Source organism: Nicotiana sylvestris, chromosome 4, assembly GCF_000393655.2.
Source record: "Nicotiana sylvestris chromosome 4, ASM39365v2, whole genome shotgun sequence".
Lineage (NCBI taxonomy): Eukaryota > Viridiplantae > Streptophyta > Magnoliopsida > Solanales > Solanaceae > Nicotiana > Nicotiana sylvestris.
The window spans coordinates 152,188,588-152,212,383 of NC_091060.1; the positions used below are offsets into that span (position 1 = coordinate 152,188,588).

A 23,796-nucleotide genomic window follows, 5' to 3' on the forward strand; every position below is an offset into this window, starting at 1 on the left:
CGACATCCCACTCAAGGTTCAACTTCTTCAAAACTCACATGGCCTTATGTTCAAGTTCTACCGGAAGATGACACAGCTTCCCAAACACCAATCAATATGAAGATATCCTAATTTCTTGTAGGCCTTCCTATAATCCCAAAGAGCATCATCAGGTTTTCTTGACCAATCCATTCAGTTGGCATTCACAGTCTTTGACAAAATACTCTTGATCTCCCGGTTGGAGACTTCAACCTGTCCGCTTGCTTGAGGATGGTGGGGGTGGAGACTTTATGAGTGAAACCATACTTGGAGGGTAAGGTATCAAAAGCCCAATTGTAAAAATGTGAATCCCTTCACTAATAATGGCCCTCGGAGTACCAAACCTTGTGAAGATGTTCTTTTTCAAGAATGCCACCACACTTCGAGCTTCATTGTTGGGTAAAGCCACAACTTCAACCCATTTTGACACATAATCCACAGCTACCATAATGTAAGTGTTCCCACAAGAGCTCACGAACGGTCCCATGAAATCAACATCCCAAACATCAAAGATATCAATCTCTAAAATAGTGGTAAGGGGCATCTCATTCTTCTTAGAAATCCCACCGGCCCTTTGGCACTCATCACAACGCTTGACAATCTCACTAGCGTCCTTGTAGAGGGTAGGCCAATAGAATCCACAAGTCAAAACCTTTGTAGCCATCCTAGCTCCACTATGATGACCACTATATAGTGAAGAGTGTCAAGCCTCAAGAATTCCTATTTATTTTTCTTCCGGCACACATTACCGGATCAAACCATCGGTACATATCCGAAAAAGATGCGGCTCATCCTAATAATAGTCCAAGTAATCCTATTTGAGCTTCTTCCTTTGGTTTGAAGAGAACTCATTCGATACTATGCCGCTCACAAGATAATTGGCTAGATCGGCAAACCATGGCATACTGGTCATTGAAATGGCTAACAATTGCTCGTCGGGGAAGGAATCATTGATCTCAAGGCCATCATTTGGCCTCCCCTCCTCCTCCAAATAGGATAAGTGGTCTGCCACTTGATTTTCACTACTCTTTCGGTCTTGAATCTCTAGATCAAACTCTTGCAAAAAAGCACCCACCGTATCAACCTTGCCTTAGAATCTTTCTTGCTCATCACATATCGAAGCGCCGCATGGTCGGTATGGACAATCACCTTAGTACCCATCAAATACGACCGAAACTTCTCCATGGAAAAAATATTAGCAAGTAGCTCCTTTTGGGTCACTATGTAGTTGACTTGGGCATCATTCATGGTCTTGCTAGCATAGTAGACCGGATGGAAGATTTTGTTGATTCTTTGCCCTAACACTGCTCCAACCACAACATCACTAGCATCACACATGAGCTCAAAAGGCAAGCTCCAATCCAGTGCGGTGATAATAGGAGTAGTAGTCAACTTGAACTTAAGCAACTCGAATGCCTTCATACAATCTTCATTAAAATGGAATTTGACATCCTTCTCCAAAAGTTTGCATAATTGGTTCACCACCTTGGAAAAGTCCTTGATGAATGAGTGATAGAAACTCGCATGACCCAAGAAGCTCATCACTCCCTTCACGGATATAGGAGGAGGGAGTTTGGAGATCACCTCAATTTTAGCTTGGTCGACCTCAATACCATGTTTTGAAATTTTGTGGCCAAGGATAATGCCTTTCTCAACCAAGAAGTGACACTTCTCCCAATTCAACATCAAATTTGTCTCCTCACATCTGTCCAATACCCTATCCAAATTATTCAAATAATCTTCAAACGAATTCCCAACCACAGAAAAATCATCCATAAAGACCTCAAGAATATCCTCCACCATGTCGGTGAAAATAGCTATCATACACCGTTGAAAAGTCGCCGGTGCATTACACAAACCAAAAGGCATCCTCGAAAACGAGAAAGTACCATAAGGACATGTGAAAATGGTCTTATCTTGGTCCTCAGGAGCAATAAGAATTTGATTATAGCCGGAGTATCCATTAAGGAAGCAATAGAAAGCACGCCCGACCAACCTATCAAGCATTTGGTCAAGAAATGGAAGCGGGAAATGATTTTTCCGAGTGACTTTTGAGTTTCCTATAGTCCATGCACACTTCCACTCGGTAATGGTTCTTGTTCAGATCAATTCATTCTTTTCATTTGTTAACACAGTCATGCCCCCTTTCTTTGGGACACATTGCACCGGAGAGGTTCACGAGCTATCGAAAATGGGGTAAACAACCCCGACATCCAACCACTTGATTATCTCCTTCTTCACCACCTCTCGCATTGCTTCATTTAGTCTCCTTTGATGTTCAACGGAGGGTTTGGCACCCTCTTCCAAAATAATCTTGTGCATGCAAAAGGCGGGGCTTATGCCCCAGATATCTGCCAAAGTCCATCCGATTTCTCTTTTCCTCCTTTGTAGCACCTCCAATGTGGACTCTACCTGGATGTCAGTTAATCAAGAAGAAAGGATAACCGGTAAAGTAGAAGAAGGTCCAAGGAACTCATACCTGAGATGCGGGGGCAATGGCTTTAACTCCAAGGTAGGAGGATCCTCAATTGAGGGCTTTGTTGGAGGAGTCTTCCGGTTTTCAAGATCCAAAGATAGATTTTGGGTCTCATAAGTGCACAACCTCATGCCTTGAAATGAATTTACACACTCCACATAGCCATCACTCTCCTCCTCATCATCAAGGTTGAGCAAAACGACTTTCAATTTGTCTTCAACGTTCATTGTGGCACTAGCATCATCAACAATCATGTCCGTCACCAAATCCACGAATGAACAAACTTCATTACTATTCGGTTGCCTTATTGATTTGCACACATGGAAGGCTACCTTTTCTTCACCTACCCAGAAAGTGAGCTCACTGGCTTCCACATCAACAAGAGCCTTCCCCGTAGCAAGTAAAGGCCTGCCCAAAATGATAGGCACCTCATAGTCCACTTCATAATCAAGTATCACAAAGTCCACTGGGAGGATAAACTTGTTAACTCGAACCAATACATCATCAATAATACCCAAAGGCCTCTTCATTGTTCAATCTGCCATTTGCAACCTCATCAATGTGGGTATTGGTTGCCCAATTCCCAAAGTTTTGATCACCGAATAAGGCATCAAGTTGTTATTTGCCCCGAGATCACATAATGCTTTGGAAAAATTGGCGCTCCCAATAGTGCAAGGGATTGTGAAAGCGCCCGGATCTTCCAACTTTGGAGCCATTAAGTGCACAATATCACTCACTTGATGATTCATCTTGATGGTCTCACAATTCATTGATCTTTTCTTGGTTACCAAATCCTTAATGAATTTTGCATATCCCGGCATTTGTTCTAATGCCTCAACCAACAACACATTAATTGAAAAATTCTTCATCATATCAATACACTTCTTCAATTGGTTTTCACTGTTTTGCTTTGCAAGACTTTGATGGTATGGAGGAGGAGGCCTTGGCATTGGTGCCTTAGCCTTTTGCACCACCGGTTTCGGCATGTCAATCACGTGTTCCCTAGACGGGTTCACCTCTTCTTGCGTCTCCTCCACACTTTCATCTATATAAATTCTCACTTCTTCATTAGCTTGAACCACATTGCTTGGGATTTCATCCTCTTGAACCACAATATCTTCATCCACAATCCTTCTTTGATTTGAGATGGTTGCATCTCCACCTTTTCTGCTTCTAGTAGTCATGGCCATAGCATGTCCCATATTATTCCCACCCTTCAGGTTTACCACCTTATCACTAGGTAGTGCCCCCTTAGGACGAGTGTTCAAAGCTTGTGAGATTTAGCCTAATTGAACCTCTGAATTCCGAATAGAAGTGTTGTGCGAGGCTAATTGAGCGTCGGAGTCGGCATTCTTATCCATCATCTGTTTAAACATGTTTTCAATTCTACCCATCTCATTGGAAGAAGAGATCGGGCCTTGAGAAAGATAGGGAGGTGGATTGCTTGGTTTTTGGAACATCGGGGGCCTTTGAAAACCTGACCCCCAGTTGTTGTTGTTGTTCCACCCTCCTTGGTTATTTCCTCCCCAATTGCTTTGATTTTTGCCATCCCAATTGCCTTGATTTCCTTGATTGTTCCAATTGTCTGGATTAGGATTATCACCACTCCAATTGCCTTGGTAGTTTTGGTTGTTCCAATTACCTTGTTCCCTTGTGACCTCCATTGTTGTTGATTTTGTCCTTGCACATTGTTTCTTTGACCTTGATAATTGTTGACATATTGAACTTCTTCGTCTTGCTCATTGAATAAATTGTTCCGGACGGCTTTGCATTTGTTGACCTTGTTACCGTCTTTTGTTTACCATCATATTCACACCTTCCATTGCATGCACTTGTTTCGGCCCTTGAACTTGTTGAAGCTGAGCTTTGGCCAATTGGTTCATGGTAGTTGTCAACTCGGTAATAGCTTTCCATGGTCATGTAGCTCCTTATGTAAGTGAATAACATTAGGGTCACCTTGCGGAACATTGGCTCTACTTTTCCATGTCGAAGAGGTATCTGCCATCTCGTCAAGAATTTAGCAAGCTTCGACATATGTCGTGTTCATGAAGTTCCCCCCAGCAAGTTAGTTAACCACACATTGATTAGTTGTGTTGATCCCCCTATAGAAGGTCTGTTGGATCATGGCCTCAATCATATCATTGTTCGGGCACTCTTTAACCATGGTACGATATCTTTCCCAAATCTCGTGCAATGGCTCATTGGGTTCTTGATTGAAAGCAAGAATCTCATCCCGAAGTGTCGCCATATGTCCCGGAGAAAAGAATTTGGAAATGAACTTCTCTGCCAACTCATCCCAAGTGTGGATGGAATGATTGGGCAACCTCTCTAACTAGTCTATTTCCCCATATAGAAAAGGGAAATAGCCTCAACCTCAGCGCATCCTCAGAGACATTTGTTTGCTTGCTCCCCCAACAAGTATCGACGAACCCCTTGAGATGCTTGTAGGCATTTTGATTCGGAGCCCCGGTGAAAACTTCTCGTTGCTCAAGTATTGTAAGCATCACGTTGGTGATTTGGAAGTTGCCCACCCTAATGCGGAGAGGGACTATAGAACTTACATAGCCCTTGTTTAGTAATTGTCGGTGGGCTGCCGCTCTTGGTGGAGGTGGAGGAGGTTCAAGAAGAACCTCATCCATGGCATCATCGTCCACTTCTTCCCCCAATGGCATATTGCTGATGGGCTCATTGTTAAAAGCCATTTTCGTACCTAAAACCAATTCAAAAACAAAATTAGTGACTCGGAAGGAAAGAAAGACAAAACACACAAAAACCTAGATATATAGCTAAATCCGTTAACTCTCGGGCAACGACGCCAAAAATTGATCTCGCCCAAACTCACACCACAAATATAGGTAGTGAGGCGGTCGAAGCAATAATAAATCCCAACACGAGTTGGGGTCGAATCCTCAAGGAGTTATAAATGGGATTAGGTATACACCTAGTGTAATTGTATAATGTGCCTCAATTTGCACTTTCACATTTTTGTTGGTGGTTTTTATTTCTACTTTAGCTATTGATTACAAGTAATAAACTAGAAGACAATATTTTTGGTTTTAGTTATTTTTCAAATGATAAAGGATCTAGGGTCGTGACTTCCACCTAGGTGGTTACCTAATGGGTTGTAAACTCTAGGGCATGCTTGATTAGTCGGGGTCGTAATATAGCATTCACACGTAGTTACCCACTCTATACCTCTCGGTAGTTTGAGTGATTTTGCCCAATTTGGCTTTCTCAAGTCCAAATGGGTATTGCACAAATCAAATGATATATGCTCAAGTCAGGTCTTACTATCTCTAGATTTGACCCTTTGATTGGGGCTATCAATTTCTTGAGTTCACCCCAATTCCTTGTAAGCCAAGTTTTCCTAGACTTAGTCTCTCTCTCTTAAGTAAAGACTAGGTCAAAGCCATAAATCAATGTTTGCAACTATTAATTCTAGAATTCAAGCATAAACAAGGCTAAATATCACTAACCCAATCATAAACAAGCCCTAAATCAAATACCCATTAAGTACCCACACTAGGTATGGGTCACAACCCTAGCTAAAGATTTAGCTACTCATGAAAAATAAAGAAATACAAGAAGAAATTAAGATAGAATGGATAATAATTGATTAGACAAAGAAAATCTAATGCTTTGAAGTCAATCTAGTACAAAATTACTCAAAGAAGTAAAGAAAACGGCTCAGGTGCACCGCTACAAACTAAACTTAACCTAAAAATGACAAAAAGTACTATTTATACTAAGCTACAAATATCTAACAAAAATGCCCCTGCGAAGGTTGTGCGACCGCATAATTCCAGTGCGGTCCGCACAATGGGCTTCTGCGTCCACACAATTATCGTGCGGTCCTCATTCTTGGGAATTTGGTCTTGGAACTTCAGGGCTTCTACGGTCCGCATGAAAATGAAAGCGGCCGCACTTCTGATTGTGCGGGCGCACAAAAATGTTGCGGTTTACACTCCCTGCTTTTGGACTTGAAACACCTCGTTGATTCTTTAATCCTGCGGACCGCATAATAATGATTGTGGCCGCACTTGACCTCCTACGGCCTCATAATTTTGGTGCGGTTCGCATGCCTTTAGCTGGCCCAAATGCTACTCTCTGAATCTCCTCTCTACGACCGCACTAGAAATGTGTGGTCCGTACTACTGCCCTTTTTGACCTATTTTGGATCTTGTTCACTTTTGACTCCTTATTAGTTGATTTAGATTTCTTTGGCTCATTTCCCAATATTCATGCAAGCAAGAACATTTTGTTAGTTCCTGGAATGCATTTAAGCATATTTGAGCTAAAACACAAGTAAAAGAGAGAAAATAAGTGGTCAAAATCCCTACTTATCAGCGAGCACCTCCACTCGGTCACTTCCCCTTGGCCTTTCATTAAGTTGGGAATGGACATCGTTGGCCCCCTCCCTGTGCGACGAGGTAACGTACGATTTCTTTTGGTTTTAACTGACTATTTTTCTAAATGGATAGAAGCATGAGCATTCACCCAGGTATGCGAACAGGAAGTGATCGCCTTTATATGGAAAAACATTGTGTGCCGCTTCGGCCTCCCCAAAAAGATCAGTTGCGACAACGAACCCCAATTTACTGGAAAAAAGGCCGCCGAATTTTTTGAGAAGTAGCATATCAAAAGAATACTCTCCACACCATACTTTCAAACCCGGTCCATAGGGACCACGATGATATGAGTGGACCCTTCCAGCCTTACTTCCACCCGAGTGAATCCCTCGCTCCGCATTCGTACCTCATCGACATCAGTATCGAAGCCAATTTCGTAGTCGTCCTCGGCAATGCCCTTATCTCTCCCATCGGCAAACAAAGGAACGTTAGTAGGTCTTAAGGACGATGGCTCATCTTTTAGTACGGTACCCATAACTTCCACAGGCGGCCCGCCAACTCCAACCTTAGCGTCAGGCAAAGGTACACCTTCCACGATGCCCGCTAATAGCGGGACTTCAGACGGCGGGTCTGCATCACTTTAAAACATGGCAATCATCGGCTCACGATAGCCCCTTGTAGAATCGACTGCTCGGGTTGTTCCATCACCGATATCCATCGACATCCATAGACCTCCTTTTATGAGGGATCAAATCCTCCTTACTCGGTGATGACTCGCCTATTAAATGCAGCACGGGAAATGCCGGAGTTTTTGGTACTGAGGTCGTTGATGGTCGAGCAAATATAGCTGAAACCGGAGGCTGAACAAAAGTGGATGGTCGGGCACGCCTTGCCACAGTCATAGTAGGGGCAGACCTAGTTGTAGTGTTTCTCTGGCGGAATGCAAGAGTAGGAGCCCTCGGCCATCTCGAGGATCCCCGGGATGAGAAAAAAAAAGAGGAAAGAAAGATTAAGAGATCGATCCTCACAAAACAATAAAAACTCAAAGCAGACAAACTCACTGGCCATAGGATGTGCATGCCCGAACCTCTTGAGGAGGGTCGTCCATTCGTGAATCCTCGCTGTATAAGGGAGAACCTGGCTGACCCAACCGTAGATGTCCTCGACCAAAGGAGGGTGTGCGGCCTCGGCTACACAGAAAAGAGATGAGATATCAACATAATGGAAATTAGAGGTAACGCATAATACAAAAAAAAAAAGAGAAAGAGAGAGGCAGATACTTACGAGCGTAGTTCCAAACCTCGGGGAACCCGTCTGCATTGGCCACTACGTCCTCAGACTTGATGTAGAAGTAATTGAGCCAAAACTTGCGGTTTTCCTTGTCATACATCTTCACCACTAGGCATTTGCCTCCCCGATGGAGAAGATGCAGCATCGTCCCACGATGAAATCTAGGGGCGAAGAGGTGCATCAGGTGGAGAACGATGACTCAAACCCGGCTAACTCTGCGTACTTCGAAATTGTGCGGATGAGTTTGTAGATATAGGGGGAAAGTTGAGCCAGCAGACGCGGTAATAGTGGAAGAACTCCTCGACCAAAAGGGAGGATAGGGAAAGAGTAACCGATATGGAAGGGGTACACATAGAAAGCGCAGTACCCAGGGCGGTGTATCTGCACCACGTCGTGCCCTGAAGGAACCAGGTCTATATGAGCGGGAATCTTGAATCTATCCCTAAATTCAGCAAGGCCCACCTCATTCATCAACAACTCCGAGATCTCTGGGTCATCCTCGGACATCTTTGAGAAATCAAACGTAGCCTTCTCAGCATGGGGAATTATTTCCTCCACCGTAAGAAAATTGTCATCCTCAGCAACAGTATCAACCCAATCGTCATGGGAAGGCATGCGCACTGCCAAGGGAACAAGGTCAGGTACTCCCCCAAAACTGGAAGACACATTAACCATCTTTTGTTTATGAGTAAAGAATGTGTAAACACAGAAGAATCAAGAGCAATAAAAGTCACCAGAGTCAGTGAAAGCAAAACATAAAAGCGAAATTGAAAGGGCAGGAATTCTAAGTGAAGAAGGAAGAAGAAGGTATGAAGATACAAATGTTTAGGTTGCAAAGAATAAGGCAAAGGATTTTGTATCCCTATTTATAAGAGTTCAGGCATAAATATCGAGAAAGCAAACCGTCGTTTCCCAGCTCAGGCATCGAAACGGTAGAGGCACAGGAAACGATGCAAGGTATCGAAAAAACGTAATGACGTGTGATGGCATGACGTCATTCTAAAACGACGTGACCCTAGGTTGTGGCTCATGAAAGGAGATGTTTCTACCCCGTCTGAAACACCACTACTCGACTGCTCGCCTAAATTTCTCAACCATAACAGAGTCCGCTCATCGAGGTCGTCCAGGGTCGACCTCAATAAGCGGAGGGACTAACTGTATAGGTCAAAATCTGCCTCAAGGAGATTTAGCATGAAGTGGTATTACGAAAAGTGATGTGGCCGAGGTCGACTAGTAAACAGTGGGGGTCTTAGTCGGGCAGCCAATAACGGCCGAGGTCAAGTATCAAGGGCAGTATTAACGGCTAGTTTTTATAACACGATCTTTAGGAAAATATTCCATTGAATATTCTCTGTACTTGTACTTTTATGGTTGACTGGGGTATGTCCCATATAAATAGAAAAAGAGATAAGGAGAAAGGTATGTAAAATTTATTTTGATAAGAACACTTTTTGAGAAGAAGACTCTCTCTTTAGAAAAGATACAAGCATTGCCTTTTCATTAAGATTATATCATCAGTTATTCAATACTTTTCCATCAGATCCGAGAATATATCCAATATTCTAGGATTCGTCTATCATTCATCACTGTCAAAAAGAAGAATCATCCACCTCATTCAATATTGGGTGAATAATTCTCTTTATTTACGTTAATGCCATTTATTGTTATTTGCTACTTGACTTTTATCTCTCATTACTCAAATTGATTGGAATATTAAATGCACACTGCATTTAATCCCCCACCAACACTGTTCTATGTTATTTGTGTTAACCGATTATAAATCTAGGGATATTATTATTAACTAGGTTTAACCTCTCATTATATAAAAATAATTAGTTTAGCTCAAGATTTACGCTTTTAGGTCAAACAAGTTTTCCTTTCCAGTGATGATGGCTGCAAGCAACTTTCAGTGCCTACTATTGTTTGAGAGTGAAGGAGCCAATGATATACCCTTTCGTCTTGTAGAATGCATTAAAAAATATAATGCATGCATTAACTTTTGGTATTACTAATTCCTTGTTTGGTATACTCTTTCAACCTATGTATTACTAAGTCAAGTATTAATTATACAACCTATTTGGTATTATCATATGTGTAATTAATACATAGCAAACCATAGTATTAGCAATGCCAAGGCTATTAATACATGCATTAGCATGGTTAAAGACAAAATTGTAAGTCCTTTAAAACTAAAGCATATGGAGGGCATTTTTGTAAACAACTAATTTCAATTATGCAATGCATTTTAAGTTTTAGTACACCACACCAAACAGTAGATAAGAAATAATTTCTACATACCTTATGCTTGTATTACTAATCCCTGCATTATTAATACACCTTTTCCAGCACTATGCTTATATACCCTACCAAACGACCCCTTAGCGTGCTCAAGATTGATAATAACCTCAGCCGCCATTGAGGCTGCTAAACTGGACCGGAGACATGAGCAGCAACCGGACATTGTACAAGAGTCGACGTCAGCAAAGAGCTAACTCGACTACTACTCTACATCAGATTCAAACACAAAGTCGGACAACTATTTGATAATGTATAATAGAGTTGAATGATTTTATTTTCCTTTTAATCTCAATTTTGGTTTCCTTTGATAAGATTATAATCATACACTTCGATTTATCTTGGTCTGAACTCAAATTAAGCGGTAGCAAGGGAACATGGGTCTAACGGAAATAGAAAGAATTTTGCAACCCCATACATAGTACTTTACTCACATTGCGTACTACCAAAAATTAGAACGTCTTGCGGAGAGCGAGCTACATACCAGCAGTCCTGCCATCCTTAGCGAAGCCAGCACCAACTAGTTGACATTCGTGCAGCTAATTTTTACTTAACACTTTACATACAATCATATTCTACTATGCTTACATGGACATCAAAAAATGTCACTCCACTATGAACGGAGCTAAGAAAGAAAGAAGAAAAGGCTTAGCAGATTCTAAGTACAAAAGACTCCCCTACAAACAAGACAATTCTTTCCTGATGCTTTCCTCCAACTTCATGGCTACTACAGTATTACTTAACATCGAGTTGGCACCAACTTGGTGCAATATCAATGAAATGATCTTTGAGTTACCTACAATTTAAATTAAAATAACATTAACTTCTCAGTAACTATCTCACACTAGATGACAGCGGTTCAACAGAATGAGGAGTTGATCTATTGCCCAATAATGTATATCAGATTGATACTTGCCAGCAAATCACTATCAGCCCGTCCCACATTGCTGCAACTGCAAATCAGAACTGAATGCCCATCGGGAATATCTTTGTGATCCATGGGCGTTCCCCAAAGTTCTGGGAAATGCCATTATGAAAATCATGGAAAAAGCTGAAGAAAACCTGGCGAGCAGAGGCATTTGGCAATTAGCAGCACGTCCATCCTTTTCCCGATGCGGTATTGCCCACATATACTAACATCACACCCATTCAAAGTTTGTTTCTTTAGGCAACACCAGACCAATTAGACAAAGAGATGGATTAGGCACAACTGAGAGCATAGAGCAGGTATCAGATGACTGTGGAAGGATGAAGAGAAGCCTTGCCCACATTGATTTTATGGCTGGAATTTTAATTACACCAGCACATTCCCTCTGCTTCAGGTATGATATAAAATCTTGAAACTACAAAGCAAGTTACTACATTTTAGTCCTCTAAATTGCTTCCAGTTATAACAATTGAGCAATTGTTGCAAAAAAATGGAAGGAATTTGAAAAGTAAAAAGTAAATGCAGAAAAAATCTCCTTAAGGTCCATATCTGAACGCATATAGCAAGTCATGGTAAAACCGGTGGGAAAAGTTGGATAATGTTTTAGCAAACAGCTGAGGAAAAAGTCCAAGTTCCTATATCTAGATCCTCCTTCTAAAACGATTTTCTTTGGAAATTCTATTTAGTTCCCATTTTAGGCAAAAATACGCGCACAAATCAGGGTGATAACAACTAATTTGGAAGATACACAAAAACATTTCTCCATCTACCATCTAGCATACATCATGACTACATTCATCTGTAATGAAAACTGAAGGAGAGAATGATTAACTTACGCCCTTGTGATCCACTAGAGAAGAAGGTAGCAACCAGCATATCTCCTTCTGTGTCACATTAGTTTGAACAAGAAAGTAGAAATGTTAGAATAGGTAAAGATATGGCACAGATATACAAAGAGTGAAGCTGCCAAACATTATATGTTAGAGATGACAGTAGCAATTATCAAAAGGTGCTAACATGTGTTATATATCTGAATATATATATATATATATATGAGTGTGTGTGTGTGTGATATGCAGAGCGTTCCTTTTAATGTTCAAAGGACTCACTTTGTGGGGTGGTGTACTACAAAATGTTGATTTGACATGCCGAAAATCAGTGCGTTTGGTCATATCCAACTTAGCAGGCCATCTGCAAACATTTCCACTTTAAGAAACAGAATATTTACAGATCAATTATGAAAACATCAAAGGCACTGAAGTCCTTACTCTGTGGGCTCAGCATTGGCATTTGAATACCTGCAAACATCCGATTCTACTCTTTGTGCATAAATTGTACAGTAATGAACTCCACTTTTACTCAAGGAGCCCTGCCACTGATACTGCAAGTAGGGTTCAGAACTAACCAAATTTGAAGATTCCGATAATGGAGGTGGCGGGGGAGGCGGGGAACTAGGTGGAGGAGGAATATTAGGTGGGTCAGGATAAGGTGGTGGAGGCGGGGATGAAGGTAATGGAGGCTGCAAGACAGGTGGAGGTAATGGGGGTAATGAGTCAAGCTGAGGTGGTGGTGGTGGTAAAGACGTCACTGGTGGTCGAACAACAGGCACAGGAAACATATGATCAAATGGTGGCATGGAGGTGCCTTGCATCTGTGACAGTGGAGTCACAGAAGCAGGTACAAATGGTGGTGCAACTGAACAATGGTGAAGATTAGTAGGAAGTGCACCAGATGGAATTGGCTTTGGAGGCAAGTTATGGTTCAGACCACGTGAATCCCACCCAGTTGGGGGAAAGTACATTGGGTGCCCAAAGGGCGGCAGTTGTGATTGCTGTGGTGGTGCAATAGGAGGTCCTTGAATTGGCTGTGCTGCTGCAGGAGGAAGTGCTTGAACTGGCGGCGGCACGGTAGGAGGTCCTTGAATAGGCTGTAGTGGTCTAGTAGGCAATTGAGGAGGTGCAGGATTGCAGGCAACAATTGCCGGTCTAGAATGAAGCTCTGCTTCAGATTTCCTGTGCATCCACATGTCATTAACAACACCAGAGAATATATTATTACCTGCAGAAATCATCAGGAGAACCGTATGACAATGAGCATCAAACTGCTACTGGAAAGATCACAACTAGAGTAATGGACAAGTACCTCTAGGTGATGGAATCGGAACCAACATATCAGCTTTTCCAGTACCAACTTCGGGCATCCCTCTGCTTGCTATAGGTGCCCAGTTTGACTGAGGTGCATATCCACCATGAGGCATGCTACCTTGCTCTGGTTTTAGTCTGGGTGATGTGAGTTCCATAATACTACCTTCATTTTTTACAGGAACAGGAATATGATGCTGCCCAGTGTGACTGTTTGAACAACAGGAGAAGTTCAATTGTTAAGCTCAGATCATAGTGCAAGACCGTCATAAGCTTTTAACACAATGTAAAGCACTCTAGGTAAACAGGAACCAAAACAACGACTCAGTAGAATCCCACTAGTGGGGTCTGGGTATACAGGAACCAAAAGAGAAAAAGATAAGAAGAGTGTTAGAAATTCAAATGTGACAAATCATTCAAATGACTCCAGATCTTTTCACAAATTTCTAGGTTTGTTAAGAAGGAAAACACTAATTTTTTTATAACCACGGTGTCCGGGCCAGCTTGCGCGCACCAATTCCACGAGGTACTTGCTACCTCCCACAAGCATAGGTACCGAGTAGCTCTGTCCCATAAGACTTGGGCAGATGCAAAGAAACCACCTAGTATTTTTGTCACACACCCGTGGGTGCTAATTCAAGTGCATCACTTTTCACCATAGGTCTATGAAGGTTACAGAAAAGTTTCGGTAAGGTTTCCAGAAACATGCCTATTTCTGAATTCAATGCACGCAAGTGTATCACTCGTGATCAGAGCTGCAAGGGACTGCTAAGGGCAAATTTCAACATGGGAAAGATTGAAGGACATATTATCTGTGTACACTCAGGTTTTCAATAAATCTTGGTTGTTATCGGGAAAGGTAACTTCCATGATATATGTCATTAAAATTCTCCAACACTTTTTTTTCTTTTTTTATATGGAACATTCCCCAACACTCTTGAGGGGTATAGCTATGTGGTAAATCATATCTTAAATATAAGGAATATTAACAAGTAAGTTTTTGACGACTACACACTAAACAGAGACAAACTCGTCCAAAAACAAGAGGACTTGTTCCCAATCAGAGTGGGAAAGACTAAAAAAGTACAGAAATCAAACTGTCGCTTTAAACCTATAATAAACTATCAAATAGCGCTAGAACAAGGACGTTGAAAGATATCAGCGTCGAGTGAATTAAAACCTGACAAGCAGCTCGAAGCAATTACATACCTGAACTCTTCCCCCTTTTCCGTTTTGGGGCTTTGTGGGGGGTTTTTTTTTGGGGGGGGGGGGGAGAGGGGAGGATAAAATGTACATACCTGAATTCTATCTGGAAGAATAACCCAGGACAATCACGAAGGGTCTTCAGGAGAGTATTTGCAGAATCCATGCTGCTGCATTCAACTAGCCAACAAGAACCCATAGGCATATTTTCCCTCATTAACCTGATGATAGAACCTTTGTTGTCAATGGAAAGATTACAAATAGCCAAAAGCTCATCTTCTGTGATAAACAAGGAGCTACCATTTGGAATGCTAATCCGTACTGTATTTGTCTGCATTGTATCTCCTCCCGAGAATCCAGTTTCACAGTTCCCTGGCATGTGATGACTCTTATAGCCAGGATTGTATGTAACATTATATTTGGTTCTTAAATGCGAAAGCAAAGAAGATAGACGTGACATTCTTGGAACATGACTGTCAGAATGGTTCTCAAGCATGTTCTGGAAGTGATTTGGCCCAACAGTACTATTGGTACAAATATTGCTTCCAATACCAACATAAACAGAGGCAGAGCTAGGTCTTACACCTTCCGCATGCGCGGTGGCATTAGCTGGACCTAAGTTTAGGGGCTGGTTGCAGTTACTCCTTCCCTTACGCCAGTGCCTTAGCTGATTCATGGCAATTGTGGCCTCCTCAGGTGTGTCGAACTCCATCAGCAATGCACCTTCGCTGCCTAGATCAGTAACCATCCGAGGACCTTTTTGAAGTGCTTTTCTCAGCTCATGCATAACATTATCCTTCATCCAATGGTTCTGAACACTTCCAACATAAATACAGCAACTAGAACCAACAGCAACACCATTTATAGCCCCCTTGGTTCCTAATCCTATATCCAAAAACTTTATTCGAAGACCAGCACCCCAAGGAGAAGTTCCCTGCATGGTTTCCCTGACTCTCACCGCGTCCATAATGTTTTGGTACTCAACCAAAGCAAAACCTCTGAATGCAAAGAATGCAAATTGATACACTGGACCAAACATCTCAAACTTATGTCTGACAGCAGCTTCAGATGCATCAGGGCCTAAAGACCCCAACCATAGCTGATTTGAAGCGGGAAAGATATCTGCGGCAGCTGGGTCTCCATCAGTGTACCAAACAACTTGATTTGTGGAAGAATGAGGCAGTGGTAAACGCTGCATAGGTGACTCCATGGAACAACTCATGCCTCCAGCTGATGATCTTGAGGCTGGTAATGAACGGTCCATATTTGGATTTTGGTGGTTCTCCATCAGGCCACCATGGTGGCCTAAATCAGATGAACCACTTCTCAAGTTCGACGGTGTTCTAGCAATAGGTGAAAGAATCTGCTGGTTATAAACCTCTTTAGGCCTCGGTAAAACTCCAGACTCTTTAGAATCAAAAATCACCGGCCTATGCTCCCCACTATCAGTATTTGATTTCATACTGGAACGGTGATTTGCTCCCAGAGGGATTGCTAGGCTTCGAGAAACTTCATGAGTTTCTTTTTTAGCAGATAGCTCATGATCCGAGTACTCACTAGCATACTTTACGGTACCCAAACCATCCTCATCGCCATACTCATGCATTTTTTCTGCCTTCACTTCATCTAAGAAAGACTGCAATATTCCTTCAAGAACTGAGGAAATATCTGAAACAACTTGAGGGGATGCTGATTTACTTAATTTCTTAAACCTTGAGCAAATCCAACTCATCAGAGAATTATCTTTCTCTACGACCTGTATAAAGAGATGTAAAGACAATGCATCTTGAGCAAAAGCCTTAGAGACCAAAGAAATGAATCATAATAAGAGCGCACATCTTGAGCAAAAGCCTTGGAAACCAAATAAATCAATCATACTATCACCTTCACCACAGGAAAGATGGCAATACTTTATGGAAATTAAGTGTTTAACACTCTGAAAATTCCAGAGAAATCTTCGTGACAACATCGATTTTCTAGGGATAGTTACAACAACAACAAACCCAGCATAATCCCACAAAGTGGGGTCTGGGACAGTTCAAACATCAAAAAAAAACTTTTCCCCCCAGATGACTTCAAAACTGAAGGATTGACCATCAATAAAATATCATCAGACATTATTTTCCACCTCATAGCAATCGGGGTTTCAGATATTAATGGGAGACATAACTTCAGCGAGAAAGTTATGCCACTAGTTGAACAATTCAATTACAAAAACTGCCCTTAAGGTTTAAGTATGTATCCTTAACCTCCCTTATTTCTGTTGAACTATAACAAATCAGATCTTACAACAATTCATGAGAAACATAGGATATAGAGCTCAATTCACCCTTTTGATCAAGTGATGTTCATATTATAGAAGTTCTTTCACCTTTTCTTTTAAGCACTATATAACTTCATCAAATAGAATGCTCCTATGTTTCTATATAGATCTATGAGATAATTAACAAGTAAAAGAATTATTTAAATAAAAACATGGAGCACTCGGTGAAAATGAAGCAATGATCTCTAAGTTGTGATTGTACTGAATTTAGGTAAAACCTAAATATTTTTTTTCTTATAAGGTAAAATCTTATTGATATACAATAGTAAGGTAGTACTGCAGGGGAAATGCCTTAAATAAACTTTTGAAAGAATAGAAAGCCAATATTCAGATAATACGTTTGAAATGTATAATTCAACACACTTAATTTGTGATGGATTTAAGTAAAGAAAAAAGAGGAGCTTATATTGAATCTAGGGGTGGGCAATCGGTCGGTTCAGTTCGGTTTTTGAAATTTTGGTCGGTTATTTTGGTTTTTTGTTCGGTTTATCTATTTGGCCCTCGTTTTCTCATAAAACAATTTTGCAATGATGCCTGTCGTCTTCTTCAAGTGATTCCCCGAATCAGAAACTTTTCTACTGAAAAAGTAAAACTTTCTTCATAAGCTTGTCTCACTCGTGAAGTTTTGCGGAGAAGGGGGACTCCTATGACGTCCAGATGTTTCTTGTGTCAGAAGGAGGAAAAAACCAATAGCCATCTCTTTCTACATTGCAAGGTAACTGATACTCTGTGGCAGTTATTCCTTACCCTGGCAGGAATATAATGGATCCAAAGAATACCAAGGACCTTTTGTGGTGCTGGAATTATATTGAAACAAGGAAGAGTCAGAAGCTATGGTGGAGAATGGTGCCAGCATGTATATGGTGGACGGTGTGGACAGAAAGGAATTGTAGATGTTTTGAGGATAAAATTAGTTCCATACAAAGAATTAAGATGAATTGTTTTTGTCTTTTCAATTCTGGTGTAAAGAGAACTATACAGAGGATGCAGAACCACTTGTAGATTTCTTAGATTCTTGTACGATACAAGGCCCTCTGTAATTTGTACATTCTCTTTTTGGATACCAGTACCAAAAAATAGTAAAACTTTCTTCATAAGAAAGAAGAAGAAACCCAAGAAAGTTAGAACCTTTACATCAGTGTAGACGGTAAAAGGTACCTCAGACAACCGCCGTTAGACAGTCAATCTAAACTCATTTACCAAGAAAACTCTTAAGAGAAGGAAAACAACTAAATCAGAAGCACTTAAAGACGTAATGATACTATAGAACAGCCAAAATCTACTTCAATTTCCAATGGAAAAGGCATCCTGGCATGTTGTTATTGTTAAAGAGAGATCTAGTGTCCGTCGATTGGTTAGAACGACAAATCTCCGACTACGGCAAGTCCATCTTCCTTCCTCCCTCTACTCAGGGATCCTAAGTCCTAAATTTTTTTGTTTCTCCATGTAAGTGTCTCAAAACTAAATGATACGATGCAATAAGTATATTTAAGATCGTATATTCGATTTAATCGGTTTTTTCTTTGAAAAACCGAGCACCGAACCAAACTTCCAAAAATTCTAAACTGAAACCGACCAAAAAACAGAAGAAACCTAACCGAGAAAACCAAAAAAATTGGTTTGGCCGGTTTTTCCGCTTAAAACCGATGTATGCCCACCCCTAATATTGAATTCAAATTGAACAATCTCATGATGGACAAAAATTACTTAGTGAGCTGATGAGCTCGTAATCTGTGAAACCATATGGCAAGTAAGTCTCAGACCTAAACCTTGAGTTTAGGTTTCTGTCATCTGCCCTACTAGGAAACAAGGGGAAAAAAAGCACGATATACTGATTCCAGCTTCTCATGATGAGCTAACATGAAACGACACTACCTCTAAACAGAAAAAGGAAAAAGAAAATAACATGAAACAGATAAGCAGATGTACTGAAATAATAGCAGAAATAGACACAGAACAAGAGGTCCCATGTTTCAACCAATACAAAAGAACAAGGATTAGTCTCAGAGAATTGCTTTTAGATGAAAGGGGAAAACGGAAAAAGGAACAGTAACTGACTAGTTAATCAAAGGAAAAGTGTTAGATATGGTATTGTACCAGTCCTAATAAGCAGTTCTTCAAAACAATAGAGCTGTTGTCCGAGACTTGTTTGCTGCATGTTGCAAGGCCATCATCCACAAAACCCTTACATTTGCTACTTGTTTCTCTGGATGTTGCTGATGATGTCACTGCACTATTTCCGCCATTCCTAGGATGAGCAATAGCATCATCAAGCCTGTTTGTTAACTGACGAAGTAAGTAATATCCTTCTCGCTTAGCTTCCTCCGATCCAGTAGAGCCAAAGAGCTCAAAACAAGATGCAATTGAGTTTTTTGGGCAAGTAAAGAAAATTCTGAGGAAACTAAGTACACGGAACTCAGATAGCTTGAGCAATACCGATTTTTCCTTGTTTAAAATTTTTTGTTGGTACTCAGAGAACGAATGAGTATCTTGAATACCAAAAAGTTCCTCGTCGGCAATCTCAAGAATATCCTTCCCTTCAAAACTGGATATGAAGAAGGTGAGTGCGTCATGGAATACTGTGGAGCAAATTCCTTGAATAACTGATGATGTTGGCGCCTCAGCAGCAGCACTTTGACAGATATCAGCTAGACCAAAAATGCATGCCTTAGCAGTTTCAAACGCAACACCGTCTATATCATCTCCTTTACCAATCAAAGCTAACTTCCAATTGTGCATGTTAATAACAACTCTCACTGCAGCTTCAAGAGCAGTAGGACAATACGAAGCAAATCGAGGAATAAAATCAGCCACTAAACGTTGTACGCTTGTGCAGCCTGCACACCCAGAATCATAGATGAAAATTTAAATTAAAGCTTCATAGAACATGCAATATATTTCAGTACCAAAGAGGAATACTTTCAACAAATAGGAGTAAGTCCCTTTGGAAGTTCACAGGCTGCGTCAGTATAATGATTTTCTATCAGGAATATTGATGGCAATTCATTATACTGCAATTATTTACTACGATAATGAAAGCATGAAAAGAATTACTCGATAAGTAGCTAAGTGGAACTAAGTTAATGCAAAGTTGCACAAGATAGAACTAGAAGCATAAACATAGCAACTGCTGTTCATGCCAATTAGTCAATACGAGTGGGTCCCGCATAACATTTAGTGACACTTCAGAAAGAATGGAACGAAAGCGGTCTCGAAAAACAATTGGCACACTTGCATCACATTTGAGCATGAGTAGCAAGGGCATGGATGTCACAGAAAAACTGGCACATTTATGAGATTTTAGAAAGAACAGGACGGAACACCAATACACGTCACTAGGTAACCTGTCTTAGTTTCATATGTATAATCATTCAATGAATTGAGAAATAAACCATGTCACCCCCAGTGTAATCTATCTCTGCAATTTTCCTTCTCATTCTCCATTTGTTAAGTCCTCTTTCCCATTTTATGTGGCATACTTTTTTAGTCCGTCACGAAAAGAATGGCGCATTTCTATATTTAGAAACAATTGAACTTTAAAATTTTCATCTTACCCTTAATGAGATGATTTATAACCTCACAAATGTCTGTAGCTTGTTTGGGACAAACAAATTTCAAAACCTTCCTTTCTTTCTTAAACTTCGTACCTAGCCAAACACCACTCCATAAAATGGGATGAAGAGAGTTTCTTTTTGAGGGACTGGAGAGGACTGTCACAAGTAGGAGAGATTATTGCCACTCCATACAGGCAATCCAGAGCCCTTCATCCAAATGAAATAGGTGCACGCTGCAAAGGTATTGTTACGAAGATAGATACAACAACTTTCTTCTATGTCATTTTAAGTGCCTAGAATTTTAGTACTAATAGTCGCATCTACAAACCGTCTTATATAGAGTTCTGTGAATTGACATGATCAAACCATCTCTAACGACCTTCTCTGATTTTAAATGTCATAGAATATTATTTATTTAATTGTTTATTTGTAGGAAAATTGCTTACCTTTTAAAGTACAAAGAAAAATCATTCACTAGACTGTAAGTAACCTAAAATTTGGATGAAGTCCCTGGTATGTCAACTGTTCAGTCAAAAAATTTTCTTGTTATGATGACTTTACTAGTATATTTCAAGTGGCCGTTTTGATGGCACAATGTCTCCTTACTAGTGATCGTTCGTCGTTCCTTTTTTTGGGTAATTATTCAACTGGTATCACCTCTTTCAGGTTTCTCTTTTTTTTTGGGGGGGCTTTTTTGGACAGGTAACGTACGGATATTATTGATTTAAAAACTAGCATTAAGGGAATGCGGGAAAAGAGTACATCCAAAAAAAGAACTTTACAGTGTGTGTAAAGAACTGAGAAAATTGACCATGGCTCACGGACGTGATACATATTGTGCCAGTTGCACCAAAAAGTAAGCAGATGTATACATTTGAGTTTAAGGTTAACTGCATTATACTACTTGTCTTTGAAGCTCTAGTATTTTTTTCCTTCCATATAACCCGCCATAGCACAACTGGAATGGAAATCCAAGTATCCCTGGAAGATTTAAGCATGTCCAATTTGTGCCAGAAGGTTTAATGGCACAGATACTTTTTGATGAAATGGTCAACCATATGAGCAGTCCTAAAGGGGGCTGACAATTTCGGTCAAAAAAATACCCTAAACGACATCACCAATCAGATTAATAAGTGTTATTTTTTGGACACCAAGTATATAGAACAGAATAAGATGACTCAGACACTAGAGAAAGAAGAAAGAGTCATTGTGAAAAAGAAAAAAGAAGATGAAGAAAGAAGTAAAGAAGAGCAGACCTAAGAAAAGTAGTAGAATAAGTTTCTCGTAAGCTAAGAAAAAATGCAGATGATAGCAAAGAGGAGTGCTGATACTCAGATAGTAAAACACCATCCATCTTTTAAAGTTGTATTCGAAGAAGTGATCCTTCTCACTTGGATCGCTTAGCACCTCACTGCCCAAAACTCGTGCTTCTTAGCATCTATGTTTTGCTCGAATCCTCCAAAAATGTTGCATACCCGTGTCTGATCCTCCAAATATTATGCATTTTTTGGAGGTTCCAACATTGGTGCAGTGGCATTTTTTGAAAAATACAAGCAACATAGCTAAGCACCACTTCAACCATTGAGAAGCGGTGACCCGAAACACACTCTTCTTCAATCACTTCAACCATGAGAAGCTATAACCCTCACTTTGCATCACTCTGTCACTAATTCAAAATACAGTCTTCTTCGCATCACTTCAACCATGAAAAAGCTTTAACCCTTGCTCGCGTTACTCTCGTTGGTTTGTTTGGATAATAATGTAATTTACTCTTTATCCAACAGATGAAAGTAGTCGAGAATGCTGAGGTGGATGTGCAGGCATTCCAAGAGAGATATCATTAGGAATGAAGTTATTCGGGACAAGGTGGGAGTGGCCCCAGGAGGACAAGATATGTGAAGTAAGGTTAAGATGGTACGGGAATGTGAGAAGAAGAGTCGTTGATGCCCCCATGAGGAGTTGTGAGAGATTGATTGTGGTGAGCTTGAGGAGAGGTAGAGGTAGACCTAAGAAGTATTGAGGTGGGGTGATTAGGCAGGACATCACGAAACTTCAACTTACCGAGGACATGACCCTAAATAGGAGGGTGTGGAGGTTGAGGATTAGGGTACAAGGTTAGGGAATAGCTAAAGGTATTCCTTTGTCACCCTAGTGGCAGTAGTATTAGTCTTGTAGTCTTTTTTTCCTTTTTCCTGTTCATCGAGCTATATTCTTACCAGTTATTTCTTTATTATTTTACTATACCGTTGTTGTTTATATATCGATGTTGCTACCGCTTATTGCTAATGCTCCTTTTCATTTTGTCCTTGAGCTGAAGGTCTTCGGAAACAGGCTCTCTACCTCCACGAGGTAGGGGTAAGGTCCGCGTACACATTGCCCTCCCCAGATCCCACTTGTGGGATTATATAGTTGAAATTAAGTAAACAAGATATAGTTCTTCCTTTCAGTCTGGCAAGGGAAACAAACACTCCACATTTATTTGCACTCCTTGAACATCTCCTCTTTTTCACTCCAACTAGACGAAGCGGTAATTTCTAAAACCTAGGGTTCATGAATCATACAAGGGATGGGGAAAATCCCAGAAACGCTTAAAGACACCTACTTCATGTAATTGATCAGTCTCACAATATTATTAGCTCCTATTCTTCGAATAACAACGAAGAGAAAAACGAACTGTATAAACTTCATACATATGTTGACTCTGCAGCAAGCAACTGAACACAAATATCAATGAAAATACTCAATTTCACGATTTAGAAGAAAAGGGACAAAAGCGAAATTAGAGAGAGGAAAAAGTACTAAATACTGACCTCTTGAGGAAGTAATGAGAGAAAGGTAGGCTTGTTCGAGTTCGGATGAAAGACGATGATCGTTCTGTGAGATGCAGAATTTAATGCGTTTGTAACACTCGTAAACATTGCGAATCTCTTCTTGGTTCCTTCTCCGTCGGAGGATTTCATCCTGAGATATCGCCAGAGCAGCGACGCTCTGCTGTTGAGGCTGTGGTGGTGGTTGCGGAGGAGGAGGAGGCGGCGGTGACTGAGGCGGTGCTGGTGATGGTTTGTGTAGTTGTTCGTAAAGCTTCCGTTTCTTCAGTGGCTGCTCCGTCGTAGCCATGGCGGACGGACGGGGAAGAGGAGAAGAGGGGAGAAGTGGGAACACGCGCTCAGTCACGCTTTTTGGCTGTATTTTACTTCGGTGATTAAGAACGTAGGATCT

The 23,796-nt window shown here is 40.8% G+C and overlaps 2 protein-coding genes across 3 annotated transcripts; both read right to left on the reverse strand.

Annotated features, from left to right (window-relative positions):
* Positions 1 to 3,027: 3,027 nt before the first annotated feature.
* LOC138890356 (uncharacterized) lies at positions 3,028 to 3,696 on the reverse strand. The gene has a single exon (XM_070173737.1). The coding sequence runs from the start codon at positions 3,694 to 3,696 to the stop codon at positions 3,028 to 3,030; it is 669 nt and encodes a 222-aa protein (XP_070029838.1).
* A 7,134-nt stretch (positions 3,697 to 10,830) lies between these two features.
* Positions 10,831 to 23,796, reverse strand: LOC104210615 (uncharacterized). 2 transcript variants are annotated; one of them, XR_706933.2, is made up of 9 exons: positions 23,388 to 23,796; positions 19,121 to 19,860; positions 14,796 to 16,456; positions 13,499 to 13,707; positions 12,625 to 13,414; positions 12,466 to 12,547; positions 12,193 to 12,240; positions 11,345 to 11,771; positions 10,831 to 11,224 (listed from the first exon to the last, which is right to left on the reverse strand). XR_706933.2 is itself a non-coding variant. In XM_009759561.2 (8 exons), the coding sequence occupies exons 1-8, from the start codon at positions 23,692 to 23,694 to the stop codon at positions 11,568 to 11,570; spliced, it is 4,041 nt and encodes a 1,346-aa protein (XP_009757863.1). In that variant the 5' UTR covers positions 23,695 to 23,796; the 3' UTR covers positions 10,831 to 11,567. The 2 variants fall into 2 exon arrangements, 1 of the variants encoding a protein (XP_009757863.1); XM_009759561.2 differs by having other exon boundaries at positions 10,831 to 11,771.

Bases quoted from the DNA above. Each gene is read 5' to 3' on its own strand.
- LOC138890356 (XM_070173737.1), bottom strand. From the start codon at position 3,696: ATGGGACATGCTATGGCCATGACTACTAGAAGCAGAAAAGGTGGAGAT.
- LOC104210615 (XM_009759561.2), bottom strand. From the start codon at position 23,694: ATGGCTACGACGGAGCAGCCACTGAAGAAACGGAAGCTTTACGAACAA. The intron at 19,861-23,387 runs GTCAGTATTTAG...CTGGGTGTGCAG, and splicing joins TCTCATTACTTCCTCAAGAG to GCTGCACAAGCGTACAACGT. The intron at 12,241-12,465 runs GTGAGTCCTTTG...AATGTGACACAG, and splicing joins GTAGTACACCACCCCACAAA to AAGGAGATATGCTGGTTGCT.